Below are 22,340 nucleotides of genomic sequence, written 5' to 3' on the forward strand. Positions count from 1 at the left end.
GTATAGTAGAGGATTACAAAGTCGATCATCAATGGGAGGAGAGGCCCTTGGCCCTGTGAAGGTTCTGTACCCCATTGTAGGGGAATGCCAGGGCCAATAAGTGGGAGAGGATGGGGTGGCAAGTATGGGGAGGGGGGAGGCAACAGTGGTTTGTTCTTGTTGTTTTTGTTTGTTTGTTCCTGGGAGGGGAAACTGGGAAAAGAAAAATCATATGACATGTAAATAAAGAAAATATCTAATAAAAAAAAAGAAGAGAAAAAGATTCACAGGTGATTCCAATGTATATTCAGGACTACAATCATTATATCAGTAAGGCTAGTTGAAGGTATTCTATACTGGAAACATCATCCGTAATGAGCTCGTCTGATGCTCATTTGAATCCACGGAGGGGAAGTCACTGATGTGAAGACCTACTCTTGGGCTGCCTAGCTCTGTTGTTTCTCCTGGATGTGCCTTGCTTTGTCTAATCGGTAACTAAGTACACGTGGCATCTGCGCCCTAGCAGCTAAGAGTGCTGTGTGCTTAGCAGGTGCTGAACACAAAATTTCAAGCTTTATCCTCAGAACAACCCTAAGGGGAAAAAAAAGCACTCATCTAATTCAGAACAGTGAGCCACAGAGAAATTACATCGTTCCTGTGGCCACCTAGCCAGCAGCCCTAAGTGTGGGAGCCATCTTGGAGCATACAGTAGTCTCCCCTCATCTAAATAGGACTAGCCCCACCACTCATTAGAAATTCTTTCCACTGTCTCGTATGACTTGTGAAAATGTCAAGGTTGGGGGTTTGGAAATTTGGCTCAGTGGTTAAGAGCACTGGTTGCTTTTCTAAGGGACCTGGGTTCAGTTGTCCCCACCCACACGGTGGGCCACAATTGTCCCTAACCCCAGCTCCTGAGGATCCAATGCCCTCTTCTGGCCACCATAGGTACTGCACTCATGGTACACGCACACATTACAAGCAAGCATTCTCATGCAAACAGAAAATAAAAATAAATAACTCTTCAAAAAGCATTATACTCGGGTCCTCCCACATCCCTCACTAATGTGTTTATTGTTCAGCTTAGTCCATTGATCACAGATAAGACATAAGACTTCTACATGTTGTGATCTAAAACCAATGTACAGCTGTTTTTAAAATGTTCCTTAAATGAAAAACAACTCAGAGGTTAAGAGCACTGACTGCTTGCTCTTACAGAGGCCCTGAGTTCAATTCCCAGCCACCACATGGTGGCTCATAACCATCTATAGTGAGATCTGGTGCCCTCTTCTGGCCTGCAGGCATACCCGCAGGCAGAAGCAGGCTGAACACTGTATACATAATAAATAAATAAACAAACAAATAAATAAATAAATCTTTTGGTGAGGCTGCACCACAGTGATCATTCATAGACCAAGAAGTCTATCAGGAAGGTCAGGTCAAGGTCAAGAGTAAATTCACCACATCTGGAGGAGGCAATCATTTGGCCTGTAGGTTGGTGAGTTATAACGAGCCGTAGAGTCTTTGCGATCTGCCACCACTTCCTGGAGAGATGGTGACATAATATGGCCTGAAATGGATTCTAGGGAAGGGAAAGTCAGCCTTTTTTGATGTCTTAAAGTACTTTCCACAGCTTAGTGAGTAAATTTGTAAATAAGATGTGCTAAAAAGTGCATGTTGACAACATACACAGAATTTTTTTTTAAAAAAGATAAAGATTTTCAAAAGTGAATCCAGCTTAGAGAACAAGGAAGCCATGGTTCGGCATCTCACCACGGGCGGTGCCCAAACGTCTTCTTTTTACTGGCATTTCTTGGTCAATTTCTTCAGGGCCCATCCTGTCCCTTTCATGACTTCCCAGCGCCTCTTGGAGAACTTGGGACACCTCCCTGCCTTTCCTCTTCTCTAGGAAGACTGCTGGCGACTTGAGTGCTTCTGAGTCATTTGCAAAGGCAGCAGTCGTGCCAGACCGGCTCCTGGAGAACCTGTAGGAAAGCAATCCCTGTTACAGTGCACGGCCAGGGGCCATGGATGTAGCTCAGTGGCGTGACACCTGCCTAAGCTCAGGCTCCCACATCACAAAAGACTCCCACAAGCCTTGTCAGTCATCTGACCAAACTGAGCAGCTCTGCCCTCGGCGGATACTCCTGCTGTGGCCCTGGGCTGAGGAGTCAGTCACACCACTCTGGCTGGACCATGGGCAGCATCGGGCACGTAGCATCATCATCTTTTCCACCGAAACTTGAGGTTGGAGGACAGTTGCTATGGTGGGATGGGAGTTTTTCTTTTGTGTTTTAACGCACCCGTGTGCTCTTTGACTATTTTTTCCATATTGGTGCTGTATTGCTTCGTATTATCCTTATTTTATGTAGATGAGTGTCTGCCTTGTGTACACCATGGGCATGCCTGGTGCCCATGGAGGCCAGAGAGGTTGTTGCATCCCCTGGAACTGCAGTTACAGCTGTCTGAGAGCTGTACAGGGATGCTGAGAGCAAGCGCAGCAAGCACTCCTAACTGCCAGCCATCTCTCCAGGCCCATTCTTGCTTCTAACACTAAAGAACAACAGAGTTGCGCAGTGCTGGTGTGCGCATCATTAGTCCCAGCACTCAGGAGGCAGAGGCAGGCAGATCTCTGTGAGGTTCAAGCCAGCCTGGTCCTCAGAGTGAGTTCCAGGACAGCCAGGACTACACAGAGCAACCCTGCCTTGAAAATGCCCCACCCCCACACCAAATAGTTAGAAAGGAGATCTGCGCATGGTACCACACCTATAATCCCAGCGCTCAGGAAGCAAGAGACTCATACGGTCAAAGCTGCCTGGGCTATACACTGAGACCCTTTCTCAAAAAAAAGAAAAAAATTACAAAAGATACACTAAGCACCATTGGAGTTGTCAAACCCAAGGTGCTTCCCAAATGGTCTGGGCCAAGTTAAAGGCTGGGATTTCGTGTAGGGAGGCAGCATCCCTGTCCTGAGTCAACCCCACCCCGGGCTCACCTCTCGGCAGAAGTGAAGAAATGCAGCAAGGTGTCCCCACGGTTTGGGCCTCCACACTCTTTAATGAGCTCGGGAGGTGGATACTGGTTTATTCCACCTGAAAGTAAAACATTTTTAAAAATCAAATCAAACACAAAATCATAAAGCATGTAAAAATAATCAAAATGGAAACAGAGTCCGAGGTGTGCCCAGTACAAATGGGACATCTAATCACCACCACTGGGAGCCCTGCAATGCTTGGGGACCTTCAGGAAAGAAGAGATGCCAAGACCATGGATGCCAGGGGTGGGGATCGGCACAGCAAAGCAGTGTCTCCTTGACAGGGCAGTACCGCCACACTCAAGAACTCAGGACACATGGGCTGCTGGCCAGAAACCTGCATGAGACAAGCCAGTCAGCATTCTAGGAGGGAGGGGAAGAGGCTTGCTAGCCACAGGCCTATCTAAGGAGATACTTTGACGGCTGGTACCGATGGAGACAAAACCAGTTTCCTTTAAGGGTGTGGTCACTGGTCATCAACCATGCTCCAGTGGACACCCCCCAACCCCATATGTGTTAAAAAAAATTTTTTTTTAAAAAAAGCACAAAATAAAATGAAATAGCACTAAAATCGCCACCAAAAATACTGCATCAAACTCAAAAGTCATAAAATTAAAGCAAAATCTAAAATAAAACGAAATAAAATAAATTTGAAAAAAAAGGAAAATTGAACAGTAAGAATAACACCACCAACAAAAAAAATCCATGGTGTAAAATCAAAGACTCATAAAAGGCACTCGAACAAAGCATAAAATAAATGTAAGAATAAATGCAAATAAAACAATAAAAATCGAATCATAAGCAAGCAAAACAAAAACATAAAGTGCATTCTGTTAGATAAATAATATCCCAACATAAAAGAATATAACAAAATATAAAGTGCAAATCTAATAAAAACCTTAAAAATAAAGTAAAATCACATTAAACAGATGAGAGAAGCAATTGTCTTTCAGTTTGCTATAAGCCACCTCCACTACTCTCTGCAAAGACCAGGAAGCTAAGGCCCAAGAGAAAGAAAGCCTTTGTGTGGCCTCTCCTGTCACACAGCTCCAGAGTAACGAAGCTAGGACTAGAATTAACTCAGTGATGAAGCTCCTGTCAAACAGGAGGGTGAAACGTCATGCCAGTGCTTCCAAGATGTCCATCAGCATCCTGTTATCTCCCAAGTCATGAAGGAGCAGATGTCCCTCGAGACCCACAGTGGGATGTCATAGCCACTGAGAAACTCGTGTCTTCCAGCATGGAGAGGAAGGAGGCATCACCCAGACCTCGCAGCATGCCAGCATGTTTTATTTTTAATTGCCCACTGCAACGCAAACATCTGGAATTGGCCAGGCTAATACCCCCTAGACCCCATGCTAAGTCATCTTACTATGTTGGAGGTACACTCTGGTCCTGGATGGTCATGAATTAGGTTCATCTGGGTGAGACGGGAGGTGAGGCTGCTGGGGCAGGGATGAAGGGGAGAATCCCAACCTGGGTTCACTGATACAGCCCCCACTCTTTTAATCATCACCATTGGCTTAATCTACCCAGCCTGAAGAGGGAGACCCCGAACTCTTGACCTGTCACCTTTGCTTCCTGGAAAGTCTCTGAGGACTTCTGACCTCATGCTGCCAATTCAATCTGTGCTTTAAAACAGTAAGACAAAACGCTGCCTGCTTCCTCTAATGTGCAGAGCTTAGGTCTCAAATGGTGAGGGAGGGAGTGTGTGTGCGTGCATTTGCACACACGCGTGCATGTGTACACATGCATATGCATGTGTAGATTGTGAAACTAGAAAGAGGATGATAAAAGTGAGAAAGAGATCACAAGAGAAGAGGCAAAAGAGGATGCTGGAATATACGTGTGAATGGAGGCAGAAGGGCTGTCAGGGAAGGGAAGGACCCAGCTGGAGGAAGATGCGACTCCTCAAGAGGGGCAGCAGAAGAGAGGGGTTAGTGAGAACAAAATATAACCACACATATGTATTAAAATGGCATAATTAGACCACTGCTTTGAATGCTGACTTAATAAGAAAACAGTAGAAAAATAAAGCTCTCTACCCTTGTTACTTAAAACGTACTCCATGAATCTGAGACGCTGGCACACGTCTGCAATCCCACTATTTGGGAGGGTGAGGCAGGAGGATTACAGCCAGTTCAAGGTCATCTTGGACTGTGAAGAAAGATTCTTGTCTCTAAAAAACAAAGCCTGCCAGCCGTGGGCCAACAGCATCATTCTGAAGCTGTTGAGAAATCAAGACCCACAGACAGCAACTCAGACCTCAGAACTAGATCCAGACCTGACTGGGATGCCCAGAGGACAGGCATGTGAGTTAAAATCTGAGAAGCACGGCCATCTACTGCTGGAAAGGAGCAGTAGGGGTGGAGGCAGCGCCCATGCATTGGCGATGAGTCCCTCCATGAATATCTGGCTTCGTGACCAAGGGACAGATATCCCAAAACTCTCATTCTGATAACTGAAAAAAGCTGAGGAGCTTCACAGAAGCCTGGGGCCTCCAAGCCACCGGGTGGGGAGGGAACGACAAGGGACTGGGAGCAGATGGCTGGAGACTGTATCTTGAAACACAGCCATATGCAGATGACCGCTGCAGAGGGAGGAACAATCGGTTTTCTTTTGTGCTGTGCCCCGTGGTAGGTTGCCCATGTTCCTAAAGCAAATGGCCCTGAACCCATGGCCAATTGACAGCACTAAATGAACTCAGTGGGAAAGAGGAGCAGAAGAAGAGGGAGGATGGAGAAAAAGGAAGAGGAAAAAGGGAAGGAGGAGGAAGGGGAGGAGGAGGAAGAAGGAAGAGGAGGAGGAGGAAATGCTGAAGTTAGAAGGAGAATGTGGGCAAAAGTTCAAAAAGAGTTGAAACAGGAAGTGATACGATCTACATATATTATTTTCCTGTATAAACTACCAATGAATATAAAAGCTTTCAACTATCAAATAAAATAACATTGAAAAAATAAAATAAAGGGTTTTTTAAAAAATCTGTTTTTTCTGTGGCCAACACCACCTAGGATAGATAACCCAGTCCCTACTCCACCCCCCCTTTTTGCCACTCACTTTTTAGAAGGTTCAGGAAGGCCTCCGTGAATCTTCTCGCATAGGCTACCTCTGCCTCTGAGACACCCTCTAGGCGTAACAGGTGCTGCTCCAAGGGTTCACTGGCCACTCTGGCCAGCTCAGCCAGCTCCTGGGCTCCCACTCCTGGGCCCACAGTGAGCACAAACAATGTGATGCCCTTGCACTTAGCTTCCTGGGACAGAGCCCTTAGCTTCTCTCTGTCCCAGATGCTTGTCTCGCTGGCCACGATGGCAAAGAGGACCCGTGACCTCCGAGGCAGTACGGCTGCCAGAAGCACGTTTTCCAGCGTCCACTCCAGGGCGTGGCCCAGGGCGGGGGCTCCCTGGAGCAGGCCACTCGCAGCCTCCCGAATCTGCCTTTGCATCTGTGTCCGGTGGCTGTGGGAGGTCAGGTGGAAGTACTCAAGCACAGGGGCTTGATCCACACCAGGCCAAAAGCCTGGGGTTGTGTGTGTCAACAGGGCTACTCGTGCCCCGTGCCAGGATGTGTCAGGCTGTGCAGCCACATTCAGGTCCTTGAGCACTGAATCCACTAGCCGCAAAGCCCCAAGGTATATGTCCCTGCTGACACCGAAGGAGCTGTCCACCAGGAATACCAAGTCTAAGTCCAACTCCTGAGGCCTGGGAGCATCCAGCTGGCACCCCGGGGCTGGTCGGCACTTGTCTGGCAAGGAAATAAAGAAAATATGGAGGGGGGGTGATGGGGGAGAGCTAGAGTTAAGCCAGGCAACCTTTCTTTCTGTGCAGAAAGCTCGTCCAGCCTCATGGTGAATACCTGTCCTGAGAGCTTGCCCCAGAAGAAATAGGTTGAGACAGAGATCTGGCAGTTAGTTTAAAAGCGGGTGTCCACTTTTCAGAAGACAGAATTGAAGCTGACTGCACATCTAATGCTCTCCAGTACAGCAGGGATGTCAAGGCCATTGATACTGCAAAAGCATATTGGGGTCTTCAAGTGTGTCAGGCCACATCTGTAGCTCTCCTGAGATACACAGTGTGCATGTGGGGGGGGGGCAGGCTGGACATGCCTGAATTTAGGTCTTCTGAATTCCTAATCGCTGGTTTATTAGTATACCATTTCCTCTCCAGAAAAGAAGAACTAGAGATGAGCTGTTTAAGTAAGAAAGTTTACATGGACGTGCATACACTCAGGCATTCTACCTGGGTTTTAGGAACCCGCTCCTGAGACCAACCCTTCCACTTGAGAAACCATACACTGACTGCTAGAACGAACAGTGAGCTTAGCAACCAGATAAGACTGATATTTTATTATGCCTCAAAGCCCCAAGGTTTATGTCCCTGGTGACACTTTTTGATGAGACTTTTTGATGGTGTGACAACTTTGGGGTCACTCATGGCCCTGGAAGTAACCCCTCCTCACCCATGCTCTGCCAGTAAACCCAAGCTGGATGTTAATGGAAACACACAGTGGTTTGTTGATGGTGCCCTGTTTGGGGGAGTAGGCATATGGTTTTACCTTCCCAGAGAAAGGGGTCAGGCAACACTTAGTTCTGTGTGAGCTCAAAAAGAACCTGGTTGCCTGGTTCCATCCAGGTTCACCGCTTACTCAGCAGGTGACCTTGAGCAAATTCACTTGTCTCTTGCCACCTCCATGTGTCAGACACAATGAAGTTAATAGCATCCATCTTGTGAAGGGGCTGGAGAAATGGCTCAGTGGTTAGGAACCCATACCACCTTCATACCCGAGCCCTGTGCCCAGTACCCACACGCAGTGGCTCACAACCACCTGTAACTCTAGCTCCAGGAAAATCTGATGCCACTGACCTAGAAGTCACACTTACACTTAATTTAAAAATAATAAAAATGCAGTTGGTTTTGGTGTCTACCTTTAAAAAAAAAAAAAGAATTCATATATGCAGTGCTCAGAACAAAGCCTACTGTGTGCAGTAAGATCTCAAGGAACACCCATGAGGTTAGGTTTCTACTGAAGAGGAACTGGGGCTCAAGGAGAGACTGTGTGCCCCAGGAGATGGTGTGTGTGGATGTAGCTTCTCAGCCACAGACAGCCTGGTCCACACACAGCCATTCGTGAATCTGCCTTCTCTCTCCTGCCGGTGCATGACTACATCCTTTTGGGAGCTCAACCATCTGGTGTGGGTTCTCAGTGAGTATGGGTGGTTCACTTCAGTAGGCATGTTTGAGAATGCCTCCCAGGCAGCCATGCATGCGCTTCTGCAGAGAGTACCTTCTGGCATGGGTGAGTGAGCAGTGTGGGATACAGTGGTGGATGCGGGAGAGCTAGAGAGGGTGGATCTGAGTACTAGCCAGAAGTGGATCTATTATCTAGGACCCAGGACCCCTGACTCTTAGTTCAATGACTACCCATCACACAAAGTGACATTAAAGGATGACTCTCATACTCTGAGAACTCTGAGGAATCGAACGGAATGTATCAGAGTATGCCAAAGCGGGACGAGGGGGGACTATGAGGCACAGCAATCACTTGACTCATCGGGAGTCATGCATCCTCTGGTCTGTGGTCACCCAGGAATGTAGTATTTGTGCCTCTCAGGATAATGCTGACTTCCTAAGAAAAACTGAAAATCTGCATTTACTTAGAATTCCCAGATTCTAATGCACTGTGGATGCCAAGCAAATGGGTGTCTGAAAGGCAGGTCTAGCCTGTGGCTGGCAGTTTACTCGTCCAGTCTCAAGCCCTCGGCAAGATTAGAGGCACTGGTCCTAGCTTTACCATAGCAGAGAGTACAGCTGGCCAGGCGTTCCACATCCTGCTGGTGCTCGGTCTCCCATGTAAACAAGTGAAATTCGTTGGGTCCATCCACCTAGTTCAAACATACACACACAAATTCATGACCAGCTGGGTTAAAATCCAAGACATTGTTTTGGGGGCTTTTAAGGAAATACACAATTACATAAATAACTACATAGAAATGATTTGACATTATGTAACACATTTATAATCATGTAGGAGCCAAGCTTCAAGGGGACACATACTATGTACTAAGGAGGAAGTCCTGTAAGGTTCAAAGGGAAAGAGGTAGACGCCATGAGGGAAGCACCTGTGGAAAAGTCCCGATGATCGCAGCCAGGGCATAATACAACTAGCAGATAAGAATGAAGACTCAGAGGAGCTCTGGCGAAATGGGAAAATCCGTTTATCTCTTTCATGTACCTCTCTAATCATGATTAGTATAATAACTAACAACAAGGATTAAAAACAAAATGTGAATAATAACCACAAATTCAACAAGGTCCCCAGAACACCTTTGACGTGCCTTCTTCCAAGAGGCACAGTGAAACTACATTTCCCAGACTCCTTTGCAATGAGTTCCTACAAATGACTGTGGTTTGGTTAATAGAATGTATGTCATTCTAGGGCATGCATTGTAGTCCCTTGCTCCCTCTCCTGCCTTTGCCAGCTAGATTTAAAGGATGGAGAAGAAAAGGGTTTGATTCCCTAAAGTAAAATGGGACTGCTGCTAGAGAAAGCCAGGGTCCTGAAGAGGCTAAATACAGAACATGCCCTGCCCCCCACAATCTTACATAAGGACTACATTCACATCACGGCATTCGGGCTCGGGGTGAATGTTCCCATAGTTAGCCAGGCCTGACTAACGCTGTTCCTGAGACTTCTACCTCATGATGAAAACTAGAACCGTTGTCCAATCCTTCCTCTCAAACACTGAGGTGGGGTCTGCAAACCTGCAGGGTCTCAGCTTGTTCGTGTCCGTCTTTTTATCCACTCTCTATCAAAGCGGGACAGATGGAGTCCCACTGAGGGTCTGCTCCTTCCCCGTCATGTTCATGGCTAGAAACAAGCCAGCTCTCAGCACTCCTCTAGGTAGTAATGTGGTCAGGCCATGAAGATGTCCTGCTAGCTCTCAGGGAGACAGACCGGCAAGGGTTACTCTGGAAAAGAATTTTCTGTGCCTAGACTCTTTACAGAGCTCACTGCTCTCTCTCCTTGAAGCTCCAGAAGACCTCTATCATTGCCTTTCAAAGCAGGCTCGCCGGAAGGAAACATCTTAATGAGGAAAGAAATATGAAGAATTGACATTCATTTATATTAATAAAACACAGAGACCGAAACCAAAAGACAAAACCTAAGAAAAGCAAAATCATGTCCTCTCTCATTCTTGACAGGGCAAAAAACAAAATTAAGTTGTACCCAGGCTGATGCATAGCTGCTACCTAAAAGTCCTCAAAGCCATGTAGAGGACAGAGAGGTGACAGGGCCATGCCTTCACTGGTGGACAGAGAGGTGACAGGGCCACACCTTCACTTGTGGGAAGACAGAGTCAAGAATGAAAGGATTCTGATAGATGATATGTTTTATGAACTCGGGAAGAGGAGAGTCATTTCAAGGGAAGGGGTTGATGAAGGCAATGACATTTGGCACTTTTCAGCGCATGAGGAGGGAAATTTAACAGGTAAAGCAGTGGTGGTAGCCTTCTAGTGTAAGGATTGGCAAGTACCAAGACTCAGAGCTGGACAATGGCTTCCTAGCTGAACTCTGTTCCTTGACCCATTTCCTATGTATTAGATAACGTTCACCTCCAGTGTGCCACTGTTTCGTAAATCTGAGCCATGGAACTCCCTGACACATGAGAGACCCTAACACAATGTCTTCTTGAGTACATCTCTCTGATCTCCTCCAAATGGCCAACAAATTCAACCGTGGACTAGCCAAATGTACCCAATTCATCACTCCAAATTAAACCAGTGTAAACAGGATTATGACATGTCATCATCTTACTGGAAGTCACAGGAGGAGACTTGGAAGGTTCTGGAACTGGGATCCATGGCAGTGAGCCAGGAGAAATGAGAAGCCAGGATAACCCTAGGGCGTTACCAAAGCCTTACAGGGATCTGTTAAATTGATATACAGCTATTCTTAAATCGCAGAAAGTATGGCTGAAGCTATAAAATACATCAAGTACAGACTTTAAACAAAGTTTTAAAGTCATGAAATACCTCAGACAAATGTAGGCATTCAGCCTGCGTCTGTACAAATGCATGCTCCTCTCCCTTAGAGATGGCTGGGTGGCGGGGGATGGGCAGGGGTAGAGTTCTAGGCCAAGAGTTTAAACTGTAGGGACTCTGGGTTATAATCCTTGATCTACCCATGGTGGCAATGCAGCCACAGAGTGTTATCTGCCTTCAGTGTCCTTGGGAATGCAGTTTTAGGATCAAAGTAGGTACATCTGGGTTCTCCTGTGCCTGAGCAGCCTGGTCCTAAGTTACTGTCACCTGTGTCCATGTCTGTTCAGGACAATATGTGAGACCATCTGCTCCGGGCACCTCAGAGCCTAGAACTCTTCCATGGTTTATTCAGCTCATTGGAAAGTTGCCAGATTCAATCAAATTTGACTAGATACACAATGTCCACTTTTTAACTTTTCCTGGGAACAATAATTTTAGGATCCCACTTAACATTTGTACTGTCCTTGCAAAATAATTGTGGTAACAAGGAACAAAATGCAGTGGGAGTCCACAGGGAAGCCATGACTCAGGATAGATATGTCTATATGGGGTTTTATTAGTAACTTTCCATGACTTTGACCTTAGGCTTGCCAGCATAGCCATTGCCAGTGAAAAGGGAGAAAAGCGGTTTCCTGAGAAAACTCAAGCAGAGAGAGAATGTGGGATGATCACTGGTATGAAGAGAGAACACTGGCCCATTGCTTCCTGCTGAGAATTGCAGGGAAACTAGAGGGCTTCAAAGGCAAGCGGAAGTCAACTATCTCTAAAATCTGCACCTTTGCTGTCCTCACAGCCATATTACACAACCATAGAAGCTATCTGCAGCTGGCAAGATCATACGCCCATGCTAACCATCCAGTACTGTTTGCAGGAGTGGCGAAGCACAGCACAACAGAGCCAACAGCAGCCTCAGGAATAAGTTCCCCTCAGGAGTCTCTACTTAAGTAAAGTGGGATTCCTGACTCTGCCACAGAAAAGGATTTCAGGGCAAGTTAGAACGAGGCACCGCTGGTGATCAAGTATTTAGGCAGAATACAGGAAAGGGAAAGACATAGTCCCAAGGCATGGTGTGGCCTCCTGAGACAGATGACTGCTCTGGTATCTTTATCCTCAGAGAACAGTCTACACTCCTCCAAGGATGTAATCTACAACAGGAATTAAAGGTTAAGCCAAATGAACCTTTCTCAGACTTCTGGCTAAGACTGAGTGTAAACATTAAGCAAATCTTACATTTTAAGCGAGATGTAAAGTCTGTTTCAGCTGGTGTACTTATTTTTCTTACCTTGGAGACTTTCCTAATGTGGACTGGGAGATAGCTCAGTCATGAAGTGTTCTCCATGGAGGTGTGAGAACAGAGTCCAATTCCCCAGAACCCACAGTTGGCCTACACTTATGATCCCAGCACTAGGGAGCCAGGGACAGACAGATCCCTGGGGCTCAACAACCACCTAGGCTAGCCTACTTGGCAAATCCCAAGTCTATGAGAGATCCTGTCTCACAAGAAGGGGAATGACATGTGAGGAACAGCCAACGTTGCCCTCGGACCGCCACAGGTCACCCTCATACAAGAGAACCTAAGTGTATACCACACATATACATACACACACATACACACACACAAAGAATTTCCCTTTGTGAATAAAATTGTAAGGTTTTATGGGGTGAAATGTACTGTTTAAGACTTAAGAAAAGGGGCTAGGAAGATGGCTCAATAGGTAAGAGTGCTTGCCGTCCAGGCATGAGGATCCAAGTTCAAATCCCCAAGAAGCATGGGGAAAAAAAAAGCTCAGAGTAGCCACACACACACTCCTGATCCCTACCCCCAGTGTTGTGACAGGCCAGAGATATAAGAGGATCTCTCAAGCTTACTGGTTGCCAGCTACCTCCAGGTTCCAAGAGAGACCCTGTCTCAAAGGAATAAGGAAGAGAATGACAGAGTAGGATACTCAATGTCTTCTGACTGAGTGCTCTCGCTCATACAGGCATATATAGTGAGAATTTTGGCTCCCTTAAAAACACAGAAATATCTTAAGACTAGGTTCTCGCTTTAATCCTAGGTGCAGGAATATGGGGCTGCTTCAGATTGCCCGTAGCAGCTGACTGTGATTTGCCTCATGCTCTAGCAGGGGGGTATGATCTTGCCAGCTGCAGACAGTCTCTATGATTGTGTAATGTTTGACATTCTGGGGACTCTTCAGAGGGGATATAAGTGCTAGGGCCCTAAGAGGCGTGAGTTGGTGGTTGGTTGCTGTTGGTTGTGGCTTATTAAATAGTCATGTACAAAGAAGAAACAACAAGAAAAACTTAGATCTCCTGATGGCAAAGTTCAAATGTGCCACAAGGAACTTGACACCCCTAATCAGCAGGAAGTAGTCTACGGATGGTGACACCTCTTCCCCCTCCTTTTTCCTCTCCTATCTAATGTTAGGAAGTTGAAAGGGTGGAAGAAATAAGAACCCAGAGAGTAGCCAAAGTCTGACTACAGGCATCTACTATACACACATATATCACACACACACACACACACACACACACACACACACACACACACACGGACTAACAATAAGAGAAATGCTGATAGGCTAAACTCAAAGTTACAAACATTCTGGCCCCAAATAGGCATAATCTATTGATTCACTGTGATGTTCTTGTTTGAGATGTCTTGTTTTAAGGCGTCTCTGTAGGCGCGTGCAGTTGGACCAGTCGTGTTGAAGTTCCCTGGCACTCTGCAGGAGAGGTAAACCAGATCCCAGGCTGAGGGGTTTCTTTTTGTTTTCATGTCACCTCCAAAGTTTCCTGCCTTTCTATCCCACCTTAGTGGTAAAGACGGGGAGAGAATACACATACCTGTGGGTTTGCATGGACATTCTTTGCTGGCACAATGACTCAAGAGCAACATTCAAACCTCAGCGCATCCCACCCCCGATCCTAAAAACCTTCCCATGACCCCTTATTCTGGAGACTCCCAGACTTCAACTCAGTGTCTCAGCTGTTGTACTCAGCTGCCAGAGGACAAAAGAGAATGTTCATTCCTGGGATGGAACTGGGGGAGGTTCTTGGCCTGAAAAAATGAAAACAGATAGGGAGGGTGGAAGCAAGTTCTAGGGAGGGAGGTTTACCTTGGAAAGAGTTGGAGCCAACCAGACTCTAAGGAGTTTACAAACCATCTGGCACTGAGTTAGGGTAAAGGCTCAGAAAAGAAGAAACTGTGGAGTGAGGGCGGTAAGAGGCTAGATGAAGAGAGAATGGTCAGAGCTACCATCTAACCGGTGGCTGGCCCAAGGAGCTTGGGTAGAACTTTGGCTCCTCTAAACTATCATGGTGCTCCTGAAGTCTACCAAGCACTCTCCCTGTACTCCCCAGGAACACCAGGAGTCAGACCTGGGGTAAGAGTGTGCGTGATAGCCGGACGGTGGTGGCGCACACCTTTAATCCCAGCACTTGGGAGGCAGAGGCAGGCGGATTTCTGAGTTGGAGGCCAGCCTGGTCTACAGAGTGAGTTCCAGGACAGCCAGGGCTACTCAGAGAAACCTGTCTCGAAAAAAAGAAAAGAAAAAAGAGTGTGTGTGATAGTTTGTATAAGTCTGGCCCAAGGAGTGGCACTATTTGGAGGTGTGGCCTTATTGGAGGAAGTGTGTTCAATGGATGTGGGCTTGACCCTCCTCCTAGCTGCCCTGTAGCCAGTCTTCTAGCAGCCTTCAAATGAAGATGTAGAACTCTCAGCTCCTTTTGTACCATGCCTGCCTGGATGCTGCCATGTTCCCACCTTGATGGTAATGGACTTAACCTCTGAACCTGTAAGCCAGCCCCAATTAAATGTTGTCCTTGTAAGAGTTGCCTTGGTCATGGTGTCTGCTCACAGCAGTGAACCCTAAGACAGTGTCTGTACAGTGAAAAAGAGGGACTTGGGAGCATGTCATATCAGGATGTAATTTCCTGGACTATGTGGCTTAGAACAAGGCATTTGTCCCTCTTGGCTTTGTTCACTTCATCTGGGCCATGTAGGTTATCATTTGTAACTGATGGACAGTCATTTATTTATCGACCAAAGTGGATAGCTCTGGATGAACTACATCCATGGTTGACGGTAGGCCTCCACATGCACTCATGCACACACACACACACACACACACACACAAAGGATATCTTTATGTGACTTTCACAAATTCTAAAATTACATCATAATTGAAGTCTCTCACACACACCCCTATTTCTTTATCTTATAAAGCTGATGGTGTGTGACCGGGATTTGCTACGGAGTAAAAGTTGGACCAGTTTATAGACATACCTCCTAATATAACTATAAATATAAAATGCCCTAAGAGAGAGAAGGGATTAGAACTTGGAAGGACTCTGTTTTACTGTTTTTAACTTTTGAATTCAAAGCCTTGGGGCCCGTGAGAGCTCCAGACCTTGAACGCTCACTTAACTGCTGTGTCTCGGTATCATCGTCTGAAGCACAGGCTCATCCTGCTGCCTATCTCAATGGGTTCTGAAGATTAAGTGAATCAATAAAGGCTTAGAATGGTGGCTGGATCAATAAACATGAGCTATTTTCCTAGGCATTGTTTCAAGGGGATCTGTGTGGGGCTTTTTAGAAAGGAAAATGAAATCCAAAGCCTGGCACGCAAGCTACACTTTCTCTCTAATGCTCGGCTTCTCCGCTTTAAAAAGATGATCTAATGAAGGCTTGTGTTTTGAGGCATAAGACCTCAATAATGACGGGATCAGGCGTGGGGAGTCCAAGTGCAATAATGCCATTTTATTTAGGGCTGAAACAATTCCATGGATAAGGAAAGAAACTTTCCAATAGGCATGGTGGTCTCCAAGTGTGTCTAATCAACTAAGTTAGGACATCTGTTTGTGTGATCCATTCAACTAGAGCTACCATCATTCACCCAGAAGATGTGGGGGGTTGTTCTGAAAATTACAGGAACACAGAGGTGAAAGACAAAAGCCTCACACGTGTCAGTGAGCCTTTGGGCAATGAATTCAGAAGACGAGCCACAAGATAAACCCACTGCCTTCATTAGATTGGTCTCATGTCAAGAATAAGGAACCAGGGAAGGCTGCAGCATACCCACTCGAGAAGAGCAAGGGCTAAGAGGCCCTGAAGATGTGGTTGTCATTTTGACAATTTATTTCTCTCCTTGCCAGTGTCACTGGCAGCAAGGTCATTCGTTACATCTGAACTGACAAGCACCATTTAACATCTTTTCTAAACCATTACATTTTCAAAATGCCGAGCTGCCTCCCCATAGCCTGGGGCAAGAGCATTCCGCAGGATGGAGAAGAGGGCGACTAAAAGCGATAGTACAGCGTGTCAAGCATATTCAAGCCCGCAACCTCACCTCACAGAGCATTTCATGCTCTCACGCTGAAGCCCACCCGCCATGAAGAGGGCAAGCAGGCCATGACTGAGGCTGCACCTACAAATCAGAAGCAAACACGAGCTGCCCGGCGGCCCACCAGAGAGCACCACAGGGCTGCGTTCACGGGGGTGTGACTGCACATGGTGTCACTCTCTCAATGTCAGGGGCCAGCCTTCCTGAGAAATAGAGATGTTGATACTTATACCTGGACAGACACTTCCGTAACACTGCAGCACGAACCTCTCTCCCTGTCTTTCATGGTTTTATGTGGTTGGTTGTTTTAGTTTAGTTTGGTTTGGTGTTTGTGGAGACCGTGTCTTGCATAGCCCAGGTTGGTCTTGAACTTGCTATGTAGCCAGCAGTGACTATGAATTTCTGATTCCCCTGCCTCCACCTCCCAAGTATTAGATTTATAGGCATATGCCACTTTCCTTAGTTTATATGAGGCTAGGATCAAACCCAGGACTTCACACATGCTAGGCAACTACCCTTGTAACTGAGTTATATCCTCAGTCCCCAGTGTTTCATTTCTGAGCAAAGAAAAGTGAGACCCAGACAGTTCAACTATTATGACAGCTCCTATAAGCATCTCATCATCTATGAAAGTGAAAAAAAAAAAAAGCCATTGCATCTCTAACTTAAGTGGTTAGCTTTATACTCTGCCTTTATCAAAGCATTCGGAAAATTACCAAGCTCCTCCCCCAGCAGCCTGCCCTGTCAGACATCCTGCTAGGCCAGGAAGATGCAGTAAGAACAAGAAAGAACTCCACCTCTTCATTCTCTCTCAACCTGAGATGGCTGCCCATCCTTCCTGGTAGTTTGCAAGCTGTCACAAGCTTATCTACTGATTCTTAGACACACGCATTGTGTGTCAACCAAATTTCTCACCTCGCAGTTCTGCTGCACAACTCTATCTCAAGAGAAAACGAAGTGGTCCAGCACAGCTGAATCCATTAGTTATTAAGGAAAACCATGTGACATTTCCATTTTTACCGGTCAGAAATGGTCAAGTGTCGGTAATTTCACATGGCTAAATCTAGCATTCACACACTGTGGAAGAAAATCGACCTTCAGTTTGATAAATTGTCCCAGAAATTCTGTGAGCACATACTGCATAGGTTTTAGTTAGAAGAGAAAACTTTAGAGGCTAGACATCTGGACAACTGCTAGTTTCTACACAACACTGAAACACCACACTGACAGAAAGAGCAACTTGGACCATGCGCTCACCATGGATGAGCGAGACCGGACAGGCTGACTGGAAGAAGTCAGATACAAAGGACTAGATAATGAGTGATTCCATTTATATCAAGACTCAGACTATGCAACAGCTAACGGCTTTTGATCAAAGTCAGATGGGGTAGTTACCTTGGGCTTGGCACAGAACTGGGAGAGAATTTATAAATGCCAAAGGTGTTCTGAATCTTAAATCACATCCTGGTCATAGGAGAATAAAAATACCTAAGAATCTATCTGGGCTCACTCTGTCAGCAAAGTGCTTACCGTGTAAGCACAAAGACCTGAGCTCAGATGCCCAGTAACTAGGTAAAAATCCAGATAGGGCACAAACCTGTAATCCTAGCACTGCAGGAATGGAACCAGGAGAGTACTGGGGCTTGCTGGCCAGCCAGCCTAGCCTACTGAGCAAGCTCCAGGACAGTGAGACTCCCTGCCTCAAATCAGAGGACAATCAGCTCCTGAGGAACAACAGCCAAGGTTGAACTCGGGCTTTTACATGTATGCCTATGTATGTATACATATATGTGAGTGAGTGTGTGTGCGCGTGCGTGTGTGCGTGCAAGTGTGTATGTGCGTGTGTGAGTGTGTGTGTGTGTGTGTACATGCACACACAATCCTTTTAAGTGTGTGCTTTAAAAGCACAGCATTTTTTCATGTTGTTAAATGGGCACATAAGGTTATAGGAAGAAGAGGAAGAAAGACACAGGCAATAATCTCTGGCGTTAGTTTAGCATGTATATTGTAATGAAGAAGCTCGACGGCAGATTATAGTCTGCCACTAACTAGTTACTTGACCCTCAAAAATATACTTACCTTCTCTAAGCCTCAATTTTCACATTCTTGCAGTAGAGAGGACAAAGCTAACTAACAGAGCTTTGGGGACATTGCTGCGATAACATCTGTGAGGCCCTTAACACAGTTCATGTGCTTCCTGAGAGCCGGGTAAGATCCCCTCACCTCTCCCATATTCAGCAACTTCTGGAGAATTCTTCCCCGAACCACTCTCGCCGCTCAAATCATCCTTGATAGAGTGGTAAAAACCAGTCTAACTCCAGAACCTCCTCCCATCAGCCCTTGTACCTCCACCCATCAGCCCTTCCCACACCTCACATACCAGCAGGGCTTCTGGGAGGTTGTGCTCCTCTGTGAAGGTCACAACTGCTGTAACAATGTCCGCTGCATGGAGTTCCAGCATGGCTGTGCTGACAGAGGTTGTGTCATAGTTCCTACCCGCCTGGAAGAACACGGCTACCTTCCTCACCAGAAGGCCTGAGCGTACACGTTTGAATACATGTCTAGCCACAAACCTCATGGTAGCCCCAAGGTTCCGGGACCCAGATGAGAGTTCCAGGGGGATTTCCCTGACAGCCTGATGAAGGGCAGCTTTCCCCCGATGGTCTGACAAGCGTACAAGATAATCTGTCCTCGTGTTGTAGGAAACAATGGCCACTCGGGCACCAGTGGGGCAGTTGCTCTCACTCATTTCCAACTTCATCAACAGAGATAATAAAATGTTTCTCATCCTCTCAAAGTCTGACTGGGAGACATCGTTGGACATGTCTAAGGCAAAAACCACTTCCGTTGGAAATGCTGGGCATCTGGAAATACCTTGACAAAGGGATGCACAGACTTGAGATATCTGAACTGTGTCTAGACAGGCAGGGCTGATGTAAACAATGAGCAATATTTACCTGTTGAGCAAGCTGGAAGGGAAAAGAAACACTGTTAGTGTCTGTATATGGGCAGTTTATTTTTCAATATAAATTACACTGATTTGGTTTGACAGTTTCTCTGTGTCACTGAAGCTGAACTTGAATTCTAAATCTTCTTGTCTCAGTCCCCCAAGTATTGGGATTTTCAAACCATATCCACTTTGAAAAATCCTCTTCTGAGAAATTCAAATGACCTTCTAGATGCCCCTCCCTGGTATGACAAAAGCCCCTACTATTTGCCCAGGATCCATTTTCCCCTCCCCTGCCCCCATTATACTAGGGCCTCAATTTCTGAGTGGGTATATCGCTGCCTGGAACAAAGGTCATACTTCTACTGGGCTAGCTGGAGTACTACACTCTGGATAATATAGACTAAGAAAAAATGGTAAGACTTCGCAAAAACATCTTCATATCCTAATGAAACCCATTACTTGGTAGGCTAAAAGAGAGAGGCAAAAGTACCCTTACCCTTGGCCCTCTGCCCTTGGCCCTTTGCCCTTTGCCCTTTGCCCTTTGCCCTTGGCCCTTTGCCCTTTGCCTTCCCTTCCCTTCCAGGCTGGATGAAATATAGATTCAATGACTGAAGCTTGATTAACTTCTCAGAGCATGAGATAATTTAGGAAATACAGCAACTAACACACACACACACACACACACACACACACACACACGAGATGACAGAGAATAAAATACAAGGAGACTTCATCCTGGAACCCCTAAAATGCACACCCCAGACTGATGATATCTAAGCTTTGACTTAAGAGACACATTTCCCCACTGTTATTGAGGACTTTGGTTACATTCAACTAAAATTAAATCCATCTAAAGCACTAAGCTGTTCTGGAGCTATATTTTACATGTGTCTCATATATATACATATTCATAAAGTATAAATCATATATAATTATATGTATATCTTATGTAAAGTATATATGTGTATATACATATATATGTAACACATGCTCATAAAAATTTAAGGTTGTCCTTAGTTCACCATCTATGTACCCAAACATAAAAATACTTCTATCTTATTTTATAAAACTTGGAGCTTAAAGTATATTTGACTCTGAATCATGTTACATTTGGTATGACATTTTTTTATCAGTAAGTACCGAGTGCTGTCATATATTCTACTATGTAGCTGTCCTATGATTTCTTCAGCCAGTGCCTCTCAGTACGAGCACACGTGTACAAGTTATCTGTGCCTACTTGTCCAATTACATCTGCCTATCGCAGTAATTATGGGCTTTCATATGATCGTTCCAAGTGCTCTTCAGGCAGCATTTTATAGTCCCACAAGCCACTTTCATACATTCCTCAAATTGGGGCTAAGGATTATTTTGACTTTTCAAAAATATTTTCAATTTGAAGTCTAGACCTGGTTGTACAAGCCTGCATTCCTAACTCTTAGGAGATTGACAGAGGAGGGTTGCAAGTTCGAAGCCTCAGAGGTTAATTAGCAAGTCCCTATCAGAACTATATAAATAAATATGCATATGTATATAATTATGTATATGTATATACTGTATATATATATATATATATATATATGTGTGTGTGTGTGTGTGTGTGTGTGTGTAGCAGGTATTACATATTGCCAGTTTGAGAACCATAAAGAGCATATCATAGTTTTAATTAATAATCTTTGATTTCCACTGAGGGTGAATATTCTCACGGGTGGATTGTCAATTTGTAATTCTTTCTTCTCTGACTCTTTATGTCTCCTGCCTATTTTCAATTCAAAAGGATTTAAAAAAAAATTTAGATTTAAACTCTCCAAAAAAGTCTATGCTTGTATATAAAAATGATTATGCAGCAGCAATCTTAATCTTGGCATGACATAGCAAGGGCACTGAGCCCGTCACTTGACTCTGCTGCTTCTATCTCGAATAGTTTTTTTTCTCCCTTTTCTATGTGCTTTTGGCCCTGTGGTGCTCCTCAGTGTAAGGGGATTTAACTTTCTATATGGCCAGTTCTTCCTTTCTATCCAAGCTGATAGTATTGCTCTATGTGACTCCCATGAAAATGGATCCTGGACTCTCCTTGAACAGCAGCTGGATGGGAGGGGACACAAGCCAGAAGGTTGAGCGGGAAGGTAAGTGGCCGGGTAGAAAACCCAAACTTCTACACCAAGAGCTTTCAATTCAGTGTTCTTTCCCTTATCGCCAGGAAGGACATGTGTGTGCTCTCTGTAGTTGTGAGTACCCGCAATGTTTTTAAAGAAAGCATGAAGTAACAAAGCCGAACCTAAGACCTAATGGTTCATTGTCCCATTTCTGCAATGGAAATGCCAACCAAATAGAGCATGCTTCCTTTCAAAAGGTCGTCGTGAATACTGTTGGTTGAAATCAAAAGGAACAGGGCTTCCCACGCTGGGTTTCCCGCACCGGGATGCAGGCACGTGGGTACGCGAGTTTGGTTACATTTGGGGGGGATCCAGCCTTGTATGATGGACTTTTTCTTCAGGATTGAGATGGCGTGCCTTTCAAACTACTTCATTTCAGAGCCCACTTAGGAAGAGGTGACTTACTTAAAGGGAGACTGGGCCCAGTCTGATAATTTATAAGATCTTTTTACAACGAACAAGCCACTTCCCAGGAGCTCAGTCAAATCCTCAGGTAACTTATGTCCTTAGTCCTTGATCCACACACCCCCACCGCCAGCTCCCAAACTACTTACGGCAGGTTCCTCGCACGAAATCAACAATTTCACAAGGCTGTAGAGAGACGGGGAAAGACAGGGAGAGGAAACTTAAGCATTTAATGTGGAGTGGTTTTCATCGTCGTAACTTAAAATGACGGGTGCGACGTTATCAGTACCTAGCTGAAGCATTTAAATACGTAACAGAAAACCACAAAATTGTTAGAGGTGATGGTACCACCTAACAATACTATTTCTGGATCCAGCCATTACTTTAAAACATTTAACGGGTTTCATACGGCATGCTGAGATAGGTAGGTAAGGTATA

General features: G+C 45.5%; 1 protein-coding gene across 1 annotated transcript in view; it reads right to left on the bottom strand.

Moving 5' to 3' along the window:
- Nucleotides 1–22,340, bottom strand: part of LOC116073354 (collagen alpha-4(VI) chain) — a 122,577-nt gene that overhangs the window by 5,388 nt on the left and 94,849 nt on the right. The window contains exons 32-38 of the mRNA XM_031345192.1: nt 22,052–22,088; nt 19,352–19,363; nt 18,775–19,268; nt 8,798–8,888; nt 6,068–6,751; nt 2,972–3,068; nt 1,750–1,961 (exon numbers count right to left, since the gene is read on the bottom strand). Coding sequence (XP_031201052.1) covers nt 1,750–1,961; nt 2,972–3,068; nt 6,068–6,751; nt 8,798–8,888; nt 18,775–19,268; nt 19,352–19,363; nt 22,052–22,088 — 1,627 coding nt within the window. The remainder of the gene's footprint in view (nt 1–1,749; nt 1,962–2,971; nt 3,069–6,067; nt 6,752–8,797; nt 8,889–18,774; nt 19,269–19,351; nt 19,364–22,051; nt 22,089–22,340) is intronic.

The sequence above is a fragment of the Mastomys coucha genome, unplaced genomic scaffold, assembly GCF_008632895.1.
Source record: "Mastomys coucha isolate ucsf_1 unplaced genomic scaffold, UCSF_Mcou_1 pScaffold23, whole genome shotgun sequence".
Taxonomy (NCBI): domain Eukaryota; kingdom Metazoa; phylum Chordata; class Mammalia; order Rodentia; family Muridae; genus Mastomys; species Mastomys coucha.